The sequence below is a fragment of the Elephantulus edwardii genome, unplaced genomic scaffold (genome assembly GCF_000299155.1).
Source record: "Elephantulus edwardii isolate Elephantulus edwardi_28Jun2011 unplaced genomic scaffold, EleEdw1.0 scaffold00094, whole genome shotgun sequence".
Taxonomy (NCBI): domain Eukaryota; kingdom Metazoa; phylum Chordata; class Mammalia; order Macroscelidea; family Macroscelididae; genus Elephantulus; species Elephantulus edwardii.
The window spans coordinates 5,773,974-5,796,661 of NW_006399844.1; the positions used below are offsets into that span (position 1 = coordinate 5,773,974).

A 22,688-nucleotide genomic window follows, 5' to 3' on the forward strand; every position below is an offset into this window, starting at 1 on the left:
CTAACATGTAAGACATGATTTTTGTGAACTATGTTATGCCAATTGACTGAGTTATCCAATTAGCCTAAAGTCCTTATATTCCAAACACAGCTAAACAATATTGGAAGGTGTCTCACTATGTCTATAGAGTATCTTTATTGGTGTCTTCAACAAATTTATGTGTCTGCGCCTGCAAATCTGCTATTTACATATGCCTATAGATACTTCTAGCTTCTCATTTATGCAGGCATTTATATTTACCCCGTACACCACTCTACTCATTCATATGTGCACAAACACTTCTTCTTACTTTGATTGTGCTATGCTCATTATAACCAAATTCAGTGCACCTTTTCCCATCATCAAACAAAAATAACAGGTCTCTATTATCTAAAGCAGACTTTCCCCTCCCCGTCTCCTCACATGGATTCGCATCAATGAATACTGGTCTCTATAAATCTGGTCTTGTTCTGTTAAGAAGACTAAAGAAGAACTGATGTCTCTGATTTACACTGATGGCAAAGACCAATGAATGAACATACCCTAACTGCCAGAATGAACAAATGTGTCTTAAAAGAAGTACGGTCAGAATGCCCTTCCCAAGTCAAGCTAGTGACTCTGTTTCGCTTCTTTTGGACATGTTATCAGGAGTGGTCACTCTCTGGGGAAGAAAATCACGTGTGGTAAAGTAGCAGAACAGTCAAAAAGAGGACCACTCTACATGAGGTGGACCGACATGGTGGCTGCAACAAGGGGCTCTGACACAACAACTGTGACAACGGCAGTGCGTGACCAGGAGGCTTTAGATCTGCTGCTTACACATCGGAACCAACCTGACAGCAACTATCAAGCCTTGCCTTCTTAGAAAACACGGGTCATACAATATTTGTACTTAAATATGCTTGACTTATCTCCCTTAGCCCTGTGCCAGGTCCATCCATGTTATACAGAGTGAAATTAATAAAAAAAAAAATTACATGAGTGATCTGTTTACTGGTTATAATACTTATCTTTAAAGTACATTGTACTGTTTTTTCCACATGTGGCTATTATTAATGTTACTATCACACTCATTTTGGAAACAAGTAACCCACATGTAATTAATATTATCCAAGAGACTTCCCCCCCAAAAAAAAGCTGTGCAAAAACTTACCTTAAATAAATAAAATTTTACTTTTCAGTTTCAAAGTCTGGGATGAGGGAAGGGGAGCAGATGAGATTATACCTCTAAATTATAAAACAATATTCCAACTATTAAATAAAAATTCCAAGTTTATAGAGATGAGAGATTAAAATGTATGCTTGAGAAAAGAGAAGTTTCGATTTTGGTCTCATTTGAAACAGTGAAACAGACATGGTAAAGCATAAAATTGAGGTTTGAGCTGGGGGTATTCACCCTGAAAAAAATAGGAGCAGGCATCATAAAATGCAGACATGATCCTGTCTATTGTTTGGGGAAGCACAAATTTGAAATTAGCTTCAAAAGTTTCTTCTTTTTTTAATTTTATTTTATTATTTTTGTGTGCGTGTATCAAATCAGATCTGACTGGTACAGGAGGAGATTGCCCCTCCTTCCCCGGCAGAGCATCTTAAAAGTTTCTTCTTTATACACTTTAAAACACTCAAACAAAATGAAGACTTATAAAGAAAAAAACCCTAAAAACTTGACGGCTTTGTTCAGAATCGGAAAGCTTTTCTTTCCCGGGGGAGACTATCAAAACACAGATTCCTCAATTTTCAATAAATTCAAACCTTCTGACACTACTCACGTAATCTCCTACACCATCTTTCTTACGGAGAATTCCATCTTTTCTCTATTATATGGCACTGGTGAATCTGAGTTACCACAGAGTAGAGATGCAGTCTCACTTTATCAAAGCAGAGGTGGAGTATTCTTCTACATTACCTTTACTTCAAATTCAGGGAGAAAGAGTCACTTAGAAGGAAATGGGTGGCCCTACTGATAACATAGCCTGAAAGAAACCTCTTCTAGTTCTGAGATTTTATTTGTAGCACTGTCTGCCAACAGGAGTCTTTGGCTGGTGCTACCAATTAAGCTTTCGGCTGCTAACTGGAAGTTGGTGGTTTGATACCACCCAGAGATGCCTTGAAAGAAGGGCCTGGCAATCAATTTTTAAAATACCCTGAGATTTCAAAACCCTATGTAGAGTTCTACTCCAACATAGCACCATGAGGGTTCTCCACAAGTGCGGCAACTGGGGGATTTCTCACCAAACTCACAAAGCTACAGTCTTAATAGCAACCAGTAGATTTTTGGACATTTAAGATTTTATAAACATTTAAGTCTCAAACCACGTCTTGCTGATATGATTAAAACTTTCATCTGCCTGATGTTTACTGTCATATCACTTTGGTTCTCTTTCTGTCTTGCACATTCGAAAAGTTTAACTTGTCTTAGAAAGTTTAACTTGCTTTACAAAGTTGGAAGTTATAAAACTAATTAACTCAATAGCAACCAGAAGTTTGAGAGTTTCTGATCATTCTTTTAACTTTCAAGTATCTTTAGTTTTACATGCAGTCCAATTGGAAACAACCCACAGCTGACTGACCCTGCAGAGGGTTTTCAGGGGCTGTAATTTGCACAGAAAGAGACTGCTGCTTGTGACTTACTTAAAAGTAAAAACCAGTAACGTGTCATCACTGAATCAATTTCAACTCATTGTGTATCTATAGGCCAGAGCAGAACTGTCTCATAAGGTTTTTCCCTCCCTTGAAGCAGCTGGTAGATTTGAACTGCTTATCTTCTGGTTGGCAACACAACTCCTAGGCCAAAAGTGTTAAAATCAGTTCAAGTCTTCAATGTATTTTGAATCATCTTAACATTTCCATTTACATGCAAGAGAGATATTTAATGAGTTCTCGCCACACTTCCTGTCTTCCCTTTTATGATCTTCTTTCTCGACTTTTTGGAGAATGGTCATTGCAAAACAAGGAAATACCAATTCTCTTAGGTAAATGAGAAGTTGACAGCTTATTTGGCCTGTCTGATTTTGTTAAACATTACAGGCCCCTTCTCTTTTTCGTACAACCGAACAGATTACTGGTAGCAGTTGATGTTCTTTTCTTTGAAAAAAATTCTCTGCCAAGAGGGCAAATAATTCACATTTACTGCAGGCGATTTTCTCCCCATTGAGGTCACTAGAAGCTGAGCAGCCAAACAGCAGCTATTCTAGCTTAATCAGCAGAAAGAAATACACAAGAAAAATACCAGATAGAATACTGGAACAAAATAAAACCTGCCGCAAAGATGAAACAATGCAGATCCAGGAATGGTGGTTTATTTTTAACTACAGCAAAGAACAAGAAGCAACAAGAGACGAAAAGCAAGGCTGAAGCACATACCAGATGGTCACCAGATTAGCATTAACCAGTTTCAAATTAGTATTAACAGATTAGCATTAACCAGATTCAGGGGAAATAAATGCCAAACTTTTAAGGATCATTTAGTTCAACTCCTGTTTAGTAGTAGGTCCACAGTAGCTCAGGCTTCTTGATGTTGTATGCCAATTGTTTGGTTCTGATACACTGATCCTATAAGGACTGATTATAACAGCAGCAATGAGTTTTCTTTATGGGGGCAGATCACCACCAAGTCTTTTCTTTAAAAAGCTCTTGGTGAGTTGAAATGTCTGACCTTACCAGTCAAAGCGTCATTATTTAATCACAAGTCTCCTTGTAACTTGCTTAAAAAGAAAAATCAGAAAACCAAACCTGATGCCATAGAATAGATTTCAACTCAGAGGCTACCTAAAGGACAGGGGAGAATCATCTCATTACGTTTCTAAGGCTGTAATCTTCACAGAAACAGACAGATGGAGACCACCACATCATTCTCCCACGGAGCAGCTGGGGGACTCAAACCACCTGCCTTTGGGCTGGCAGCTCAACTCTTTACTCACCAGAGCTCTCTCTTCAGTTCTAAAAAGTGAGTTTGTTTCCTGACTCGCAGTTTAGCATTCTTGGACTCCTCTAAATCTGTATTTTTCATGCATATATTTGATGATGGCAAAGGGTGAATAATGAATCAGATAAAATTATTAACACTTTGTACTGATCAAAAAGTAAAAAGGCAAAATTATTTGTCTAGCTACAATTAAAACACTGCAGTAGTGTTGTGTGAGTATATAAAACAGATGAAGGATATAAAACAGATGAAGGATACAGAACAGAAAAGTCCAGAAATGGATTAAAATTTCAAATCAGTGAAAAAATTTATTGGACAGATATTTGGAAAAGGATAAAATTTGATTCATACTTCACACTACATTAGGATGAACACCAAAATAGTCCAAAGATCTAAATATAAAACATGAACTCATACAAATGAAAGAAGAAAATGTGAATTCTTTTATAACCAAGAGTGGGAAAAACTTTCTAGTAGTCGAGACTGAAAATTCTAAAGCAAGTAATAAGTAAATTTATTACATGAAATTTATAAACATGTGGGGGAAAACCCACCATAAATTAGATCTATAGATAAATGGCAAACTGGAAAAAAAGATTACAACTTAAAGCATTAACGTCTTTAAACTTCAAAAAGCTCCTACATACAGCAAGAAAAGACCCATATACAATAGAATAATGTACAAGGCATAGACATTCACAGGAAAAAATTAAAATAGTTCTTTAAAAACATATGTAAAGAGAGCAGGGTACAAGTTGCATGGACCAGTCATCTCAGGACAGGTACTTAGAAAGTTTCTTTCTCTCTCACAGAATACTGTTCCGAAGAACTGTAGCTGAAATTGTAACCAAAGGAGGTATATACTGCTTACAAAAAAAATCTCAAGGACAAGTACTGCAATCAACTGTCAGGGCAACTAAATCTGGATATGAAGGAAAGGGTGGAGAGATTAAAAGAGCACGAAAGCTGATGACAAAGTTTTTCCTCACAGAATATGGATGCACCAAAGTATTTCTAGACAACAAAGATTATTTCCTATTTAGAGATGGTGACATTCTTGGGAAGTATGTAGACTGAATTAATCACTACTGAAATGATACTACCCATTGAACTTCCAAAACCTTTCATGATTTAAGTAATTTCTCTCTCTTATGATAAACTAATGATAGCCAAACTCCTAATTTGTTGCCTCTAAATTTTGTTTCACAATACAAACATTTCCAAGTAAAAATATGTAAAGCAATTAAAAAACACCAAACAACAAACCCAATGTAAAGCACATCTGTGCTTGGCTAGTGTGATGGTTTATACTGTGTGTCTTCATGGCCATGACCCTCAGTAAAACGAAACTATCCTATGTGTTGTAAATCCTAATCTCTATGGTGTTAAAGAGGCAGGATTAGAGGCAGATATATAATGAAATGACTATGATCTGACGAAGAGTGTGGCCTGTACTGGATGTAAGTATGGATTCTCTGGCAAAGCTAGAGGGCTTTTTTGTCTGACTCCTCATCTGGCTCAGGACCCCTATACCTGAACCATCTACCTGCTGTGTATGCTGACCTGATATTGGACTCCAAAGCTTCTGAAGCCAGAAGTCTATGATCCTGCTTCCCAACACTGTGGGTACATTAGCCTCCCCAGTTACCTCTCTCCTGAGATTTGACCCACAGACCTGGAACTTGCCAGCCTCCCCAGTCACTGAGCCATCTCCTTGAAAGAAATCCCTGGTAGATTTGTCTAAAGGAACTTGCCATGCTTCCTGGCAATTGGAATCGTCCTTGAGAGAAAATGAGAAATTTCTGCCCATGTGATTTACAGCCTTAGAACCTGTTGGAGAGTCAGCTGTGAGTCAATTCTAACTTAATAGCATGAGGTTTCCTTATAAATGTTATTGTTGTGTATACCTCAGAGTTAGAACCAACCCATAGCTGACCCTCTGGAGGGTTTTCAGAGGCAGTTCATTGTATGGGCGGAGATTGCCCATCCTTCTCCCAGGGAGAAGCTGGTGGTCTTGAACTGCCTATCTTCAGGATTGCAGCACAACTTCTTGATACTAGATTATCAGAGCTCGCTCTTTAAGCTTCATTTTACCTTTCTAGAAAAAAAGTCCAATATAACTGGTACCCAAAGGTTGGTGATTTAAAACCATCTAGCATGACAGAAGACCTACATCTGGTCCCATAAATAACACAGCCAATCCCATGCCATAGTCCAGAGGCATTTCAAATTAATACCTTTATCAATGGAAGCTCAAAAAACACATGCAAAGATATAGAATCTCTTCATAATGAGAAATCCCTTTTAAAATGACAGCAATATACCACTCACTTGTCAGAATGAGTAATCCAAAAGTTCAACACAGTATACGGTGAAGCTATTTCAAAACTAGATATATCTACTGCCTATGTTGTTGTTATGGCAAACCTTGAAACTTGTACTATCCTGAGCCAATCTCACTGCCTGACACACCTATCCCTATTACACCAGTTACTGTGTCAATCTATCTCATCTAAGAAGTTAAATAATGGAAGAGTCTAAGGAAAGGAATTTGGTTATATGCAAAATAATTCAAATGCATTTACTCTCTTATCTAGCCATCCTGCTTCTAGAAATTTTTCTCAAAGATTCATTGGTAAAAAATATGAACCTACTCCAGTCCGAGGTTATTTTTGCCCAAGTTATTTCCACAGCCTGGAAACCAGATGCCTATCAACATATCAACAGGGCCCTAGTTGAATAAATCACTGTACATTCCAAAACAGAATACTATACATCATGAAGTAAACGAATGGTGAAATCTACACATATATTCTTAAGGAAAAAGCCCAACAAAATGTACAACAGTAGATACCAAATGAAACCCCTGATTTCAGAAGGGCTGGAAATGTGGAACAAAATTCAAGGAAAAAAGACCAGATTTACTGATCTGACGGAAGCTGATGGAACCCTCTAGGTTCTGTCTCTTCACCACTCAGGCTTGGAACTAACTCCATCAGTGGTCCAACTTCCAGCCAGACAAAAGCCTGACCTAGAATGTCAAGGAGATAATACACACATGAAAACAATCAACCAAAGAGACCAAAAGGTTAGCATTTGCCCAGGTGAAAAGCTCAAAAATCAGGAAAGGATATGAAAGAAGGGCAAAGGGAAGTGGTAAGCACATGGAGGAAGTGGGAAGCATGTTACACTGTGGAGATTTTAATAATGTCAAAATGCAAACTGTGCATGAAGTGTTAACACAAGCAACCAATTTACCATGTAAATTTTCAACCAAACAACATTTTTTCAAAAGGGCTGGGTAGGGATAGCAACGTTACTATATGCACGTACAGCATGTAAAGAAATATTGGTAAGCTAAAGCCAAAAACTAAGGAGATTTGATGGTACCTTATGAATTATGCTGCTGTCACTAACCGCTCTCTCTAATGGAAAAAATATGGGCAGTGTCCTCCCATAATGATTCACAGCCTTGGAAAAGGATGGAAGATCACTATCAGTGGGAGTAGATTCAATGGCAGTGGACTTGGTTTTTAGTTTATCATCAAAAAGCTAATAAAAGTAAACTATCTTTGTATACCTATGCTCACAGCAGCATTATTCACATCAGAAAGGAAATGGAGGCAGACCAAACACCCATCAACAAATGAATGGATAGAGATTGTGGTACATTCACACAGTGGAATACTATGCAGCACCAAAGGGCAATGGTTTTGTAAAATACTATATAACTTGGGAGAGACTAGAGAGCATTTTAGTGAAAGATCTCAGTCACATAAGGACCAATACTGCATAAGGTCACTATTGTGAAAATAGGAGCTACGTTGGCCTAGTGGACAGAAAGTTATGCTACCAAGCTGAAGGCGGGTGATTCTAATCTGTGGGCCTCAGGCCTTGGTTCAAATTGTTTTTCTGTCAAACATTCTTCTGGGTGGTATAGCACTGGTCTGTGAATTGCTGTACAGAGGTAACTCGTGGTTGCTGTGATGCTGAACACTGTGACACTGATGTGCCAAATGTGACAGTGATTACCCATGGTGGACAGTAGAACTTCCCCATTAAAACAAGCTTGGAAGCAGAACTGGCATCTACTTCCGAAATGGCTTGCCTCCAGAAATTCTAGGGACAGTGCTCAGGCCTTTCATTCATAGGGTTGCTATGAGTCGTCTATGACTCCACAGTACCTAACAACAGTAACAATAATTGTATAAAACATAAAGAACATGTACAAAACATGATCTAAATAAATGATTATATGCAAACCAGAAGTTTTCCCTTTTTTTAAAGTAAATCACCAAGAGGAGGATGAAGGGAACAGGAAAGAGGGGAGAGAGGAATGTGATTCCCCAATCATACCTTATTATCTAGATTTTGACAAAAGTAATACCTAAAACTGAAAACCAAATGAAAGAAACAAACAAGTAAAAATCTAATTTGATCTTAAGCTGGTAACACTAAAACACAAAAGAATGGGGAGGAGAGTAGAGAAAATAGTGCAACAATGAATGAATGAAAACCCAAAATCTCTGTAAATGTTCATTGAAATTAATAAAATTTAAATTAAAAAAACACAAAAGAATTCTTTTGAATTATACTACTATACAGAAATGGTTATGTATTGTTATAGCAGCAAAATAGAGTTGGCAAAAAAAAATCTTAAAACTTTGTAGATTTAATCTGTTTATTGCAATATTGTTATTTTAAAACTACTGTGAGATAATACAAATAAGCAACTTTGCAAATACGATCAAGAATCAATTATAGAAAATATGTTAAGAAATAAAAAAGATATTCCAGAACAGTAGACATTCAACAAAACAACTGAGTCTATAAGGCCACCAGCTGCAGCTAAGACACAGCAGAGGCAGTTCCCACTCCAATGGTGCATCAGCACATAGGTGTGAGCCACGGGGTTCTCACTGGTGGATTTTTAGAAGTAGACAGCCAGGTCTTTCTTCCTAGTATGAAAGTGCTGCAGAACCTGTTTAGCATGACAGTACAAACCAACCTGTACTGACAAGTAAACTTCCACTTCAAGCCTACCTTGAGGGGCACTGGTTAAAGATGAACCTGAGCCTTCTGAATAAAGGTGAAAATTCCACTACTGAGCTATCACTGCCCTCAGCAACAAAATAAGACTTTAAATGGAAGATTTAAATAAGGAAGGAAAACAGAGATGGGACTGACTCATTTGGATTCTGACCTGTTAATTTCTATCTTGTCCATTCTCCCATGTTTCCAGAAAGCTTTTAAAATATTTTACTCTGTATGCAAAGTTGTTTTCAGCCAGAAATTAAGACTGAAGAGTCATACTAAAAATGGATAATACTATTATTCTCAAACAAGCAAAATAAGTGTTATCAACTTAAAAAGTAAAGGTAAATTGGCCAGGATTTCCAAATTCTTCATGAACATGGGACAAGTGCTTTTAGATAGGTAATTTGTCACTATTTTCATAATGTTGGGGTAATGCATATTCAAAGACACTGTGTTTCACAAAAGAATAGAAATTTATTGCTTAGTAAAAAAGACTTTCCTGGATAGTTGGAAGAGCACTGAGGGACTAGTGGGTAAGAAATTGTGCTACTATCCCAAAGGCAGGCAGCTGGAATTCACCTGTTGCTCTGAGGGAGAAAGCTGGGCAATCTCTTTCAGTGCGCTACATCTTCTGAAAACCCCATTGGAGGGTCAACTATGAGTCAGTTCTGACCTGATGGTAGATGATAGCAACAACAACAACAACTACATGTAACACTTGATCTGACAGACTCATCCTTAAAAAATGAAATGGTCAATCCCAGAGGTGAGCGGTTCAAATCCACCAGATGCTTTGCTGGAGAAGGAGGAACAATCTCCTCCTGTACCATTCAAATCTGATTTGATGGTACACACACACACACACACACACACACACACAATAATAATAATAAAATGAAATGGTAACATAAGATTGTTCTATTTCTAAATAATATCTAAGATAAGTCATAGCAAACTTAAGCCTATACGAAGAATTCTTTTTGAAGTATTAATAATACTCTTTTATTTTATTTCAGGATCATTTCCAAAAGCATGCTGTTGTTGTTAAGTGTTATCAAGTCACTTGAGACTCACAGAAACCCTATGTACAAGAGCCCTAAACCCTGTGCCCTATCCTGCACCAACCTTATTGTCTCTGACACACTTGCCCCCATTACTCCAGTGACTGAATCAATCCATCTCACTGAGAATCTTTCTCTCTTGAGCTGTCTCTCCATCCTCCCAAACTTGATGTCCCTCTCCAAGGACCTCCTTGTAACATGTCCAAAGTATGTCAGATGAATAAGATTAAGATATATTAAAATGTTCCTCTGCTTTCCAAGAATTTTAAAATAATCTTTCAATAATAGGGAGCAATCTTGTAGGTTCTCAAACTTGAACTAATCAACTGTCCATCACCACTAGTACATCAGAATTTTCTACTATACGCAGTAGAATTTAATCTGGGTATAGCCCAAACTCAAATTCTTTTAGTCCATTAAGAAAATAACATGTGCTTTGCTTTTAAAAAAACCCCAAAAATACAGTAATTACACTGGAACTAGAGAATCATTTCCACATGGATACGGTGAGGCTTATTGAAATTAAAAGCAGAGATGTTACGTGCTAGGTAAACTGATCCTCGGTCACAATCCTTGAAGTGAAATGGTATATATACTAAATAAAATAAGAAAGAAATTTAAATGTAAAAGCAATCACCCTTTATTTCCACAAAGGAACAATACTGTGGAAAGGAATATTTTTAATACTTTTAAGCATTATGACTGATGACTGGTTTCTGAAATCCACAGAAAGAATCTTAAGAGCCCAAGGGCTGAACCCTCAAAGTATAGTGAGACTAAAGTATATAATCAATAATAAATTCTGAACACTGCAGACTTTTAAAATGTAGGTAATTCTTTGGCAAACACTAATTTTATAAAAAAAATTCTTATATAATAAAAATAAACTTAAAATTTTAAATAATTTTTATCTAGAGTAAAAATAAAATAAATGCAAACGTAAGTTGGTAACCAAACTTAAAGAGATTTTTCTTACATAGAATGGGTAAAAACTTAAGATTTTTTTTTAAATGGTAACAATTTTGTCATAGAAACACCATAATATCATTTGTTTTAAAAATAAGTTTGCTAATCTAGAAATAAGAAGACTGAGTTTTAACAAATTATTTACACTTAAATAAAGAGTGGACAGAAGCTACCATAACTCTTATCTGGTTTTTAATTTTACACTATTTCACATAATTTAAAAAGCATAAATTGTTTTCTCAGAAAGATATGTAGGAATCATTCTGAAGAAATCATCTAAGACTGATAGTTATTTTAAAATATAAAATCACACTTACACGTCCATTACAATTTTAATGAGAAAAAGAACTTAGATATACAATATGTTTATTATATCATATGAACTGATAATTAAAAACATAAGGTGCTCACTATTTTATAATGCAGCCCAGCTTATGTATGCCTTGTTCAAATGACCCTGTGTACCATAAAAATATGGAACTCTGGAGGCCTAGTGGCAAGAAACTGTGCGGCAATTTCTAAGGCAAGTGGCTCAAGAACACGAGCTGCTCTGTAGAAGGATGGGCAAACTCCTCCCGTGTGATTAATTGCCTCTGAAAACCTACCAGAGGGTCAGCTATAAGTTGGTTCCGACTTGATGGTACACCACCCACCACCACCACAACCACCACCATAAAGATAAAGACAAAATACCCATATTTTAACTGTCTCTATCCAGCATAAAGGAGTCCTTGTGTTGTAGTGGTTAAAGTGCATGGCTATGAAATAAAGGTCTGTGGTTCAAACCCACCAGCCACTTTCAGGAGAAAATGTGGTAGCCTGTTTCTGTAAAGATTTCAGGAAACTCTATGGGACAGTTCCACTGTATCTTATAGAATCAAAGTATGTCAGAATCAACTAGACAGGAGGGATTTGGGGGGTAACACCAAAAAGGAAGAATTATGTAAATGGCTGATAAATGTGAAAAGCTGATTAAACATAATAACATGTTGTGGGAATACATTAAAATGAAATATTCTTATTAAGATATTTAAAAGAAAGTTTACAGTATAGTTCTTTAGAAAAGAACATGACGGGGGAGACCCCCCAAAACAAAACTTTCAGGTACTATTTTGTAAAACTAATCAATGTGGACAAACAAACTCATTAACAGCTAAAAAGAATGAAGAGTAGAGGCATTTTAAAAAACTAACAAATCTTAATGAGGCTTATGCTAAAAAGTGAAACCTAAGCTCAGACAAACACAGAGACATGATTAAGAGTCAGGTCTAACATGCATCCTACAGCAAATCTGATACACAGTCAGTGCTGTAAATGGGGGGGGTGGGGTGAGAGGTCCATTTTGTTGCGTGTCTACCCCTTGCAATAGATTTGAGTCAGCACCAATGACAGCTCTGCAGTCCTCCTATGTGGTACTGATCAGGTGGTTGCAGAGCTTCGGCTCACAGCAACACAATGCAGCTGAGCAGGCAAGCACAGTCCACAGCCAGAAACCGTTCCTACTCTCCAGAACAAGGCGACCTTTAAGCTTAAGTTTCTTGAAGAAATGAGATGCTGATGTTGAAGACGACACTATGGTAAGCTGTTTTTTAAGATCAGTAAGACCGACTTCAGATTGTTTTAAGAAAAAGTAAACGTTAGGCTTTGAATATATTTGTAGCAAGTGCATGCACCAGAAATATGCTGCAGTATCAGTTGAGGGATTTCTTTTTTAATATTCATTCAACTCTGTAAATATGCACATTGTTTTCCTTTAGAATGAGCACTGAAATACATAGGAAAACATTCTGTAAAATGTAAGGTTTAAAGGTATGGTACTGGTCTGGATTTTTCAGATGCCTCAAAAACGTTTTACAAGGATATAGTTATCCTAAAAGACAGAGATAAAATCTCAAAATACTGCTTTAGTATCTAAGTAAAATCTCACCCTGCACATATACAACACACATTGCCTGTCATATTACTGCAGAGGGTTGTTTTTTTTCCCCCTTTAAAAAAACAACCACTAAACCAAAAACAGAGACACGACAGCCATTTTTCCCCTTCATCTAAGACAGGATTATTATTGAAAATAGTAATCGTTTATGATTCCAACTTTTTATATGCAGAGTGTCATTTTATAATACTAAAGCTCTAGGAAGAGGAATAAGAAAAAGCTTATGGTAAAAGGGGGATGGGCGGGAAGAGGGTGAAACGCAGGAGGGTAGGAGGAAGAGAGTCTCTCTCTCTCTCTCTCTTACATAGCCCCAATTGAAGGATTAAGCATTTGGACTATAAATGAAGGGGAGCTTTGTTAGTTTAATCACTGGAACAATTATAAAAGGACTCAACAACAACGAGGTTTATTGAAAATTTTGCCTAATGCTAATTGACCCATGCAGATGCCTAAATTGTATTTGCATACTTAAAGAAGGGTGTATCTGTTTATTTCCAGGCTTTGAAGGAATATCAGATATTGAAAATGTCTCCCTGCTTGTTCATCCTTCTGTTTCTCACACCTGGTATTTTATGCATTTGTCCTCTCCAATGTATATGCACAGAAAGACACAGGCATGTGGACTGTTCAGGCAGAAACTTGACTACATTGCCATCTGGACTGCAAGAGAATATTATACATTTAAATCTGTCTTATAACCATTTTACTGATTTGCATAATCAGTTAACCCAATACACCAATCTGAGGACCCTGGACATTTCAAACAACAGGCTGGAAAGCTTGCCTGCTCAGTTACCCCGGTCACTCTGGAACATGTCTGCTGCTAACAACAACATTAAACTTCTTGACAAATCCGATACCGCTTATCAATGGAACCTTAAATATCTGGATGTGTCTAAGAATATGCTGGAAAAGGTTGTCCTCATTAAAAATACACTAAGAAGTCTTGAGGTTCTCAACCTCAGCAGTAACAAACTCTGGACAGTTCCAACCAACATGCCCTCCAAATTACATACTGTGGACCTGTCTAACAATTCTTTGACACAAATCCTTCCAGGAACATTAATAAACCTGACAGATCTTACACATCTTTACTTGCATAACAATAAGTTCACATTCATTCCAGATGAAGCTTTTGATCAACTCTTGCAGTTGCAAGAGATAACACTTTACAATAACAGGTGGTCATGTGACCACAAGGAAAATATTACTTACTTATTAAAGTGGATGATGGAAACAAAAGCTCATGTAATAGGAACCCCTTGTTCTAACCAAATATCATCCCTGAAAGAACACAGCATATATCCCACACCTTCTGGAGTTACATCAGGCCAGTTCACTGTCAGTGGGATGCAGACGGTGGACACCATTAACTCTTTGAGTATGGCAACTCAACCCAAAGTGACCAAAATACCCAAACAGTACCGAACAAAGGAAACAACATTTGGTGCCACCCTAAGCAAAGACACCGCCTTTACTAGCACTGATAAGGCTTTTGTGCCCTATTCAGAAGGTACAGCCACAGAAACGATCAAACCACATGAAGCAGCAGCTGCAACTCTAACTATTCATCTCCAAAATGGAATGGTTACAAACACAAGCCGTACTAGCTCAACAAAATCATCCCCAACACCCATGACCCTAAGTATCACCAGTGGCATGCCAAGTAATTTCTCAGAAATGCCTCAGCAAAGCACAACCCTTACCTTAAGGAGGGAAGAGACAACCACAAATGCAAAGACTTACTTACCTTCTGTGGCAAGTGTTCGGAAAGCCAAGACTTCATTTCTCGTACTGCTCATTGTTGTGGTCAGACTGGCTATCTGAGGGTCATTTTCTGAAATTAAGAAGAGAACTCCTCCCTGATGTATATTTGGGAAAATATACCCCTATCTAACCAGTGATTCAAGCTGTATTAAGTATTCAAGAAAGTCTTACATTTCTGATTCTGATACAAATGAAGTAACTTGTCTTAAATAAAAGAAGTGCACAATGTCTTGGTACTTGCTGCTATTTTACTGTCTTAAGTAAAACTAATGAATTTCTTTTTTTTAAATGAAATGTTTTCTTTTTAAGGCTTCAATTTATTGCACAAAATATAAAGCATCTAAACTTTAATATGTATTTTATGTATGTTTACACTGTCACCTCTGGGGGAAAAAAATAAAAGGTCTATGCTCGTAACTGTGTCATTGGCTTTCTAGTCATACCAATTTAACCTTCCTGGCAGAATCAAAATGGCCTAACCATTTTTGTTCTAGGACACATTAGTCAAGTCTTTAAGGCAGAGGAAATGCTGGAGACGTCCAAGGATTGTGTCACTAAAGTAAAACTGTAGTTGTCATTCCATGGGTTATGCTACATCATTATTTTGCACACAAGCCATAACTGTTTTACATCTAAACGATGTCCTGCTTCTGAGGAACTTTTGGCTACCTTACAGATTATATAATGGACAAAAGGTCTTCAGACACTAGGCTTTGCATTTTAATAAGGAAAGTTTAAGGGCTTTTTTTTATGTGTGTGTTCACATTTAAGAAAAGTATAAGAAAACAAAATATAATGAAAAATATTAGTTAAAAGAAATGTAAAGGGGGATTCTTAATATATACTTAGCAGGGCACATGCTCAAGGAAAATTTAAATATTAAATTAAGTGCCCATCAGGTGAACAAAAGGAGAAAAATCATTCATGCATTACAACTTAGAATGTACTTTACCTCAGTCAAGACTAGGATAAAACCAAGAGAGGTCTAATAAATATGGGTTGATCAGTATAGGGGAAACAGAGGTGACAAAAGGGAAATAGAGAAAGATGGGCTTTATTTAGTGCTACAAGTAGGTGATAAATCAATAAACAGATAAAAGAACTAGGATTGATTAGGACATTCTTACTCAAACTCTACAAGGGCCCCAACTGAAATAAGAAATACAAAAGCCAGCCACCTCATGAATTAGTGACAAACATATGAGCCAAGAATCAGAAAAGCCAGCTTAAAATCCAAGAAAGGTTAATTGAAGTGGATGAAGCCACCAATGAGGTATTTAATTTGTGAAACCTAAGAATCTTATGTCAAATATTCTTAGATTTCAGAAAAAGAGTACAGAAAGAAATTTCATATGCTTCTTTCCAGAGCATTCTGAAATGAAGATAACCCTCTTTCAAGGTTTAGGAACATTTCTATTAATAAAGAGAAAAGTTAATAACCTTCTTACATGTACTTTTTTCCTTTATAAGGACTATGTTTTATTAAGAACTTACTACTAAGCTTCAGTAAAACCGTTTCTCCAGCTATCTCGTATAGTGGCTCTTGAACATTTCTCTGCCTCTGAAAGCCAAAGTGGCTCATTATGCCAGAGAACTTCACCAAGAGCAAAAAGGGGGTGGTTTGGGGGCGGGGGGGGAAAGGCTCCTCAATGATTTTAAAATTAATTTCCTCTTCAAATGGACAAGCCATCCCTACTCATTTTCAATCACTGATTTAGTTCTTTCACTACCCATGACAGAGGCTATTTGCTCAGTTATTTTTTACCCCATCACATCATCTTGGCTTACTTTACAAACTATATATCCTTTGAGTTCCACACAGAGTAAGTTTCTTAGACGTTACTGTATCTAACATGCTGAAAATTCAAGGATGCTGTAGACATTCTATGGGAAAAGTGACACAAAATTATATCAATAGCACCTATGAATTATGCCAATCCTACTAACACGTATGCAAAATACAAGGGGGAATCGCAGTAAATTTTCAGATACACATGTCAACCACTTGACTTGTAAGTCTTCAGAAACATGTCTTATCCAGCCTTAGGAAATTAGGTAATACTTCCTTCTAAGGAAAATGTGTTCTTACCACTATTAATGAAGAAAAACTCATGATGCCATTCAGACAAGCACTACTACATTACTGGGCTCCACAATCATTTTAAAATGTGCCAGTTCTTAGTATCTGGCTTATTATCAAGTTCACTAGAGGTAGTTGAAACATTATATATTTAATCAGGGTGTTCTTGTAAATATAAAAAAAAAAATAGCAACATAGTGGGAAAGCCAGTCTGTCCTTGTTGTTGTCAAATGAATGTCTAAGGTTTTCTGCAAATTTAAAGAACCAAACCAAAAAACAAACTCCTACGATGTGCCTTCTACAGCAAAACTGGCAATGAATGAACAACCTACTGAATGTATGTGAATGGGTATATTCCTTTAGAAAGTCAAGTTTTTTAAACACTGAACTCAGGTGAATTTTTTCCCAGAATAGTAATTACAGTCTAGAAGTTCAAAAAGAGATGGTAACACCTCATTCTCTTACTCTCTCTTTCCCTAATGAGGCTTGTCTCTATTTGTCTAGTAACTTTTGTTTCTTGGAAAGATGACCACACTTTCTAGTCAAGAAGAGCCAAATAAAACCACAAACACAAAAGTAAATGCGAAGGAGAGAGTAGTGGTGAAGAGTATGGGCTCTGCTCCCCTGCTCTGCAGTTCCAATGCACCATAACCCTTAGGGCACTGCATGAAGTCCTAGTTTCCTCACATATTAAATGAGCACAGCAGACTAGATAGTGAATTTTTTTTCTCTAAGGATTAAATTACATTATTCCCATAGTGTCTCTTGGCTCATTCACATTCTTTCATGCAGTAAATGCTGCTACTGTTATTATTATTATAACAAAAGCTGTAAATCCTACTCCAGTGTTATGAACTTGAATTCTAAAAGCTGGACAAACAGAGAATTACAGTAAGAATTTTGCTTAAGACCCTGCTCCTCCCCCACTCTAGAACTGCGGTTCAGTTATTAGATTAACAAGGACTCAGAAGAAAATCAGAGAAATAAGCTTGTCACAACATTGAGAAGATGTCTTTTTTATGAAATTAGATTGCAAGTATGTGCTACTCAATAATTTTACTTAATAATGCTATGAAGCAAATTCATTCAACTGACATGAAAAATGTCATTGAAAAGTTAGCCTAAAATCTTTACAAAGATTATGCCTTAATAAACACATATTTCTAACTTGATGGCACGCAACAACAACTAGTTAAGGAATGGTACCATGCATTGCAAATCACTGTCAGTAAATACTCAAAAGTGAAAACTAAGTAATAGTTCTATTCAAATCAGAAGCACAAGGGTGATTACAATTGCCAATCTTCTCAGCACTTTTTAGGACGTTCCAGGACCAGAAAGAGAAGATATATAACTATTATTAAAGGGGGAAATAATTCTAAAAGATTCTTCAGAAAACCATTAGAAGAACAACAATTTTAAGTAACACCAAAATAAATGTGGTAACAATGTCTTTCTCACATCTGGCAACAAGTTAGAAAATAAAGGGGGAAAGATATTACCCAAACAGCAACAAAAACCCAAAAGCTATCATTCCATGAAATATGAAATGTATAGGATCAAATGAATTCATCCTTTCATTAACAAATCTTTTTTCAGGACCTGGAAAGTATCAGGCACAGAGTTAAGTGCAGGAGACAGACTTTGAGGCCATATTGGAAAAAAAAAAAAGAAATTCATTAACTCCAGTCTAATTATATATTGAGCCAATTTTGCTAAACATTCCATTGAGATTATTTTTAGAACATGACATAAAAGAATGAAATTTATCTGGAAGTATAAGCAAAAAATAGAGAGATGAAAAAGAAAAGCAGGTAAGCTAGCTTCTTGAGGAAAACATATCAGTTAAAATAGAGTTGTAATGGTACAAAAATAGAAAGGAAGTTAACCATATCAAAATTATGGCATAATCAGAGCAACAGTGCAGGACTGGGCAGTGTTTCTATGAGTTGGAGTTAACCAGACAGCACTTATCACCGCCACACATAAGAAAGAATTCAATATATTATAAAGTCGTGCAATCTTAATTCTCTGTGCCTCCTTTTACTACCTGGGCTGTTATGATATAAAAAGGAGATAATACCTGTAAATTGCTACAACAGGACCTAGCACACAGTAATTTCTCAAATATTCTTAGACTTAGTAGGGGGGAAATGACACATCCAAGAAGGAGAAAAAGATTCAATAAATAGTGCTGGGAAAGTGGAAAATAGTGAATGTAAAAAGAACATTTTTTAAAAGTCATTAAGACCAGCAGAAGAATTTTTAAAAATTTATAAATCTCCAGAGCAGAACAAACTCATTTCTTTAAAAATACAAACAAATCAATAAATCTGTGAAGAGAAAATCTCTGAAATTTCTTTATATGAAGACTTCTAACCTAATGAAAAAATTCAAAGAGCAACCATATTCATGGGAAAACACTAAGATTTTCTACACAGAAAGAATTAAAGGGAAATAAAAGAAAAATATAGAATATTTTAAAGATACATCATTAAATATATGGGAATATGGCCAATCAAAAAATAATCTGGAAGCATTAAAAAAGTATAATACCATTTCTCATTATTAAATCAGCAAACAACTTTTTAAAATGCAATGTCAATGCTGGGGAAGGATTATTCCAAAAGCCTCATTTACATATTAGCATAAATCTAGTGAGCAGAAATTACAAAAACAGCATTAGTGAATGGCAGTTTAAAGAAAATGAAACTATTTTAACTTAGTAAATTCTAGGTAAATATTCTTTCTAATAGCAGGGGAAAAAGGTAAGCAACATTAAACACTTGTCACTGGGAAATTTGTTAAGTAAATGAACCACTGTTATGTGGTTGTTGAAACAAACTAAAGAAAATGTGAAAAAAAATTATTAAAAATGACAGGATATAAATGTTATGAAAATATGTATAAAGCAAAAAAATCAAGTATAACAAAATGCTAATGGTATGTATCAAATACAATGATATAAGAACTATTCAAACACTGGACCATGGGGTCTAAATTAAAAAGGAAAATAGGAGAAAGAAAAAGAGGAAAAAAAACCACTCATGAATGGAAAGAACCAGGAATGGTCAAGAAACTAGAAGGTATTATAACGGTAAAGATCAGAATTCTTAGAAACTCACACAGATTATAAAAACTTATTTTGTATAACAATTGTTTCCCAACAAGTCTAACCACACTAGATCTTTCTAACCTTTAGAGGGTAGCAATAAGCAGCAAACAATAAACCCTGGTGACACTGTGTTGAAACTTGTAAGTGAAACTTATTCACTGCTTGCTGGTGGGAGTGTAAAATGGTGCAACCACAATGGAAGGCAGTTATGATGCTTTCTCAAAAAGTTGGAATTAAAAAAACCTTTTGACCCAGCAATTCCACTATTGGGAATATACCCTAAAAAAACCAGAACTGCCACCCAAGCAGATATATGCACACCCTTGTTTATTGCTACTCTGTTCAAAATAGCAAAGAGTTGGAAACAACCCAAGGGTCCATCAACAAACAAATGGATAGAGAAGCTGTGGTACAGTCACACAATGGAGTATTATGCAGCACTGCAAAACAATAAACTCATGAAATCTTATAAAAAAAAATAGGTAACCATGGAGAACATTATGCTGAATGAAATAGCTCAGTCACAAAAAGATAAATATTGCATAATGCCACTGTTATAGAACAGGACTGACATGGTGATTGGGGGGAAACTAAGAAAAGAGGGAATGAATAATGTAAATGGCATTGAAACAGATGAGGGAGAGAACTGTATAAAAGGAATTAGGTATTATTGTATAAAAGGATTAGGTATTATTGACATGACAAGAGTCCAGAATAAGAGCTGCATAGTAAAAGTGGACTGAGGGGGAGGTGGACTGTATAACAATGAAAGAAACTTTTTTCCAAAGAGAAAAGCGAATGGGGGGCTGGGGAGGTGGAGGGGCAGGAAGGGAAATGTGCAAAATGAGTGAATGGAAATCCAAGTTCTCTATAAACTTTCATTAAAGTATCAATTAAAAAAGGATAGCAATAAATATACAATTCAGTAATTTTCCACGCCTCAGAATAAAGTCCAAACTCTTTAGAAGGCTTACTATATGATCTATCTGGTCCTTGCTTCTCTGTAAAGTATCATTTTAGTACTTTCCAGTCTCACACATTCTATAATGCAAACAAAATGTCTTTGGTTCCTCTAACTTGCTACACTCTTCTCTTGCCACCAGGCTTTGACAGATGTAAGTTCTCTTTAGTACAATCTTAGCCTCTTTTTGCCTGATAAAGCTGTACTCATCCTTACAGTTCAACTTTGATACGACTTCCTTCTACAAGTACATTTGTTTATGTATTTTCTCATCCTTACATGAATTTATAAATAACAGGATGAAATAGTAAGTGATGCCTTCATAGTCCAGATAAAACAGATAAAAGCAAAATTAAAGAATGAAGGACCAGACTCAGCTGTTACATGACATATAAAAAACTTATTCTGGGCAGAGGGGAGTAATCTTTGGAGCAAGTAGGGAGAAAAGTATTCTAATAACTGTAAACAATTCTGTGTAAGTAGAATGCCATGGAAAATCAGTCAAGAAAATACAAACAACTGTCACCTCAATGTGTTAATGAGGTGTGAAGCAGATTAGTTGGCTTCACACTTTAAAAATTGTGGTGCAAAGTGAGGTCTTTAAGAAGCTCAACATCATAGAAGTATCATTTGGGTTCAACACTCTAACTATTATGCTTATATAGGTACTAATTAAGACATATGCTCAATTTGTCAATTTATCTTTCTCTTTAAATCCTGGTTTAGGAGTGCAATTTGTTTTCGGTATTGATGAAGTCAAAGCACATAAATAAACACACACACACACAAATGCTCTTCTTTGTGGTTTAAAATAAAAGAGCTTAAGATAAAGTTTGTATGTTGTTGTTGTTGTTAGGTGCCGTCAAATCGCCTGCAACTTATAGCGACCCTAACCCCTGCTCTATCCTGTGCCAATCTCACTGTCTCAGACACACCTACCCAATTACCCCAGTCACTGAAACAATCCACCTCACAGAGGGTCTTCCTCACAGCGCAGGAAAGTTTATACAGCTGAGCTATTATCTTGGGCAAGTGAGTAACTGTGTCTTCTAGTAAAATATAGTTAATAACATGCATTTCATAAGATTGCTTTAAGAAATGAATTAACCATGTGTTCTAAAGCATTTATGTAGGTTGGTCATAAATATTTTAATGATTACTACTGTATCTGGCACTTGGAGACACTTGGGCAATTAACAAGCTCAGAAATAGAATAACTGAAACCCCTAATGGTACATAATTCTCCATATATATGTCCTCTTCAGTTACATTTAAAGTAATTAGATTAAAGGGTTTATTTATTCATCTCATGGGAAAAATAATTTTGCCATCAAAAAATCTGGTATCTAAATATTTTACATGACAAAAGATTAACGATCAGTAAATACGGTAACAGGTTCAATATTGGGAAACACAATTCTTTATTTTCTATTACCCTTTTGTTGCCCATAGTCACAGGTCAAACAAACAAACAAACAAACAAACATTTCTGGAAGTGTGTGAGTTCAAATTTCAGTCAAAGGTTTGCCTCAAGAGAAAATACACTAACATTTAATGGCTTTGCATTGAAAAAGACAGAAACAGCAGTTAAAGGAAACCAAGCATGCCATACACCACAGCAACCACAGAGAAGGCCCACAACTGGCAACCAAAGCTTCAGCACCCACTACTGCTTCTAAGGTATTATGGAGGATAAAGGGTAACTGGCACACAGCCACATCCATGGACCAGGTCTACCACATAAACATGACACACTCAGCTGCATTCCCCCAGCAATGGCAAATAATCAAAGAAAACAAAAGTTTAAAAAGAATTTCATCTATTTATAGGCTCAGACAACAAACAAGTTCGTCCTGGAGAG

General features: G+C 36.2%; 2 protein-coding genes and 1 pseudogene across 2 annotated transcripts in view; 2 read left to right on the forward strand and 1 right to left on the reverse strand.

The window, feature by feature from the left end:
• The window catches only part of NF1 (neurofibromin 1), a 330,500-nt gene that overhangs the window by 67,899 nt on the left and 239,913 nt on the right, over nucleotides 1-22,688 (reverse strand). The window lies entirely within an intron of this gene.
• On the forward strand, nucleotides 716-4,981 carry LOC102863515 (annotated as a pseudogene).
• Nucleotides 12,334-15,084, forward strand: OMG (oligodendrocyte myelin glycoprotein). The gene is made up of 2 exons (XM_006890939.1): nucleotides 12,334-12,545; nucleotides 13,403-15,084. Exons 1-2 carry the CDS (start codon nucleotides 12,543-12,545, stop codon nucleotides 14,729-14,731), a joined length of 1,332 nt encoding a protein of 443 aa, XP_006891001.1. The 5' UTR covers nucleotides 12,334-12,542; the 3' UTR covers nucleotides 14,732-15,084.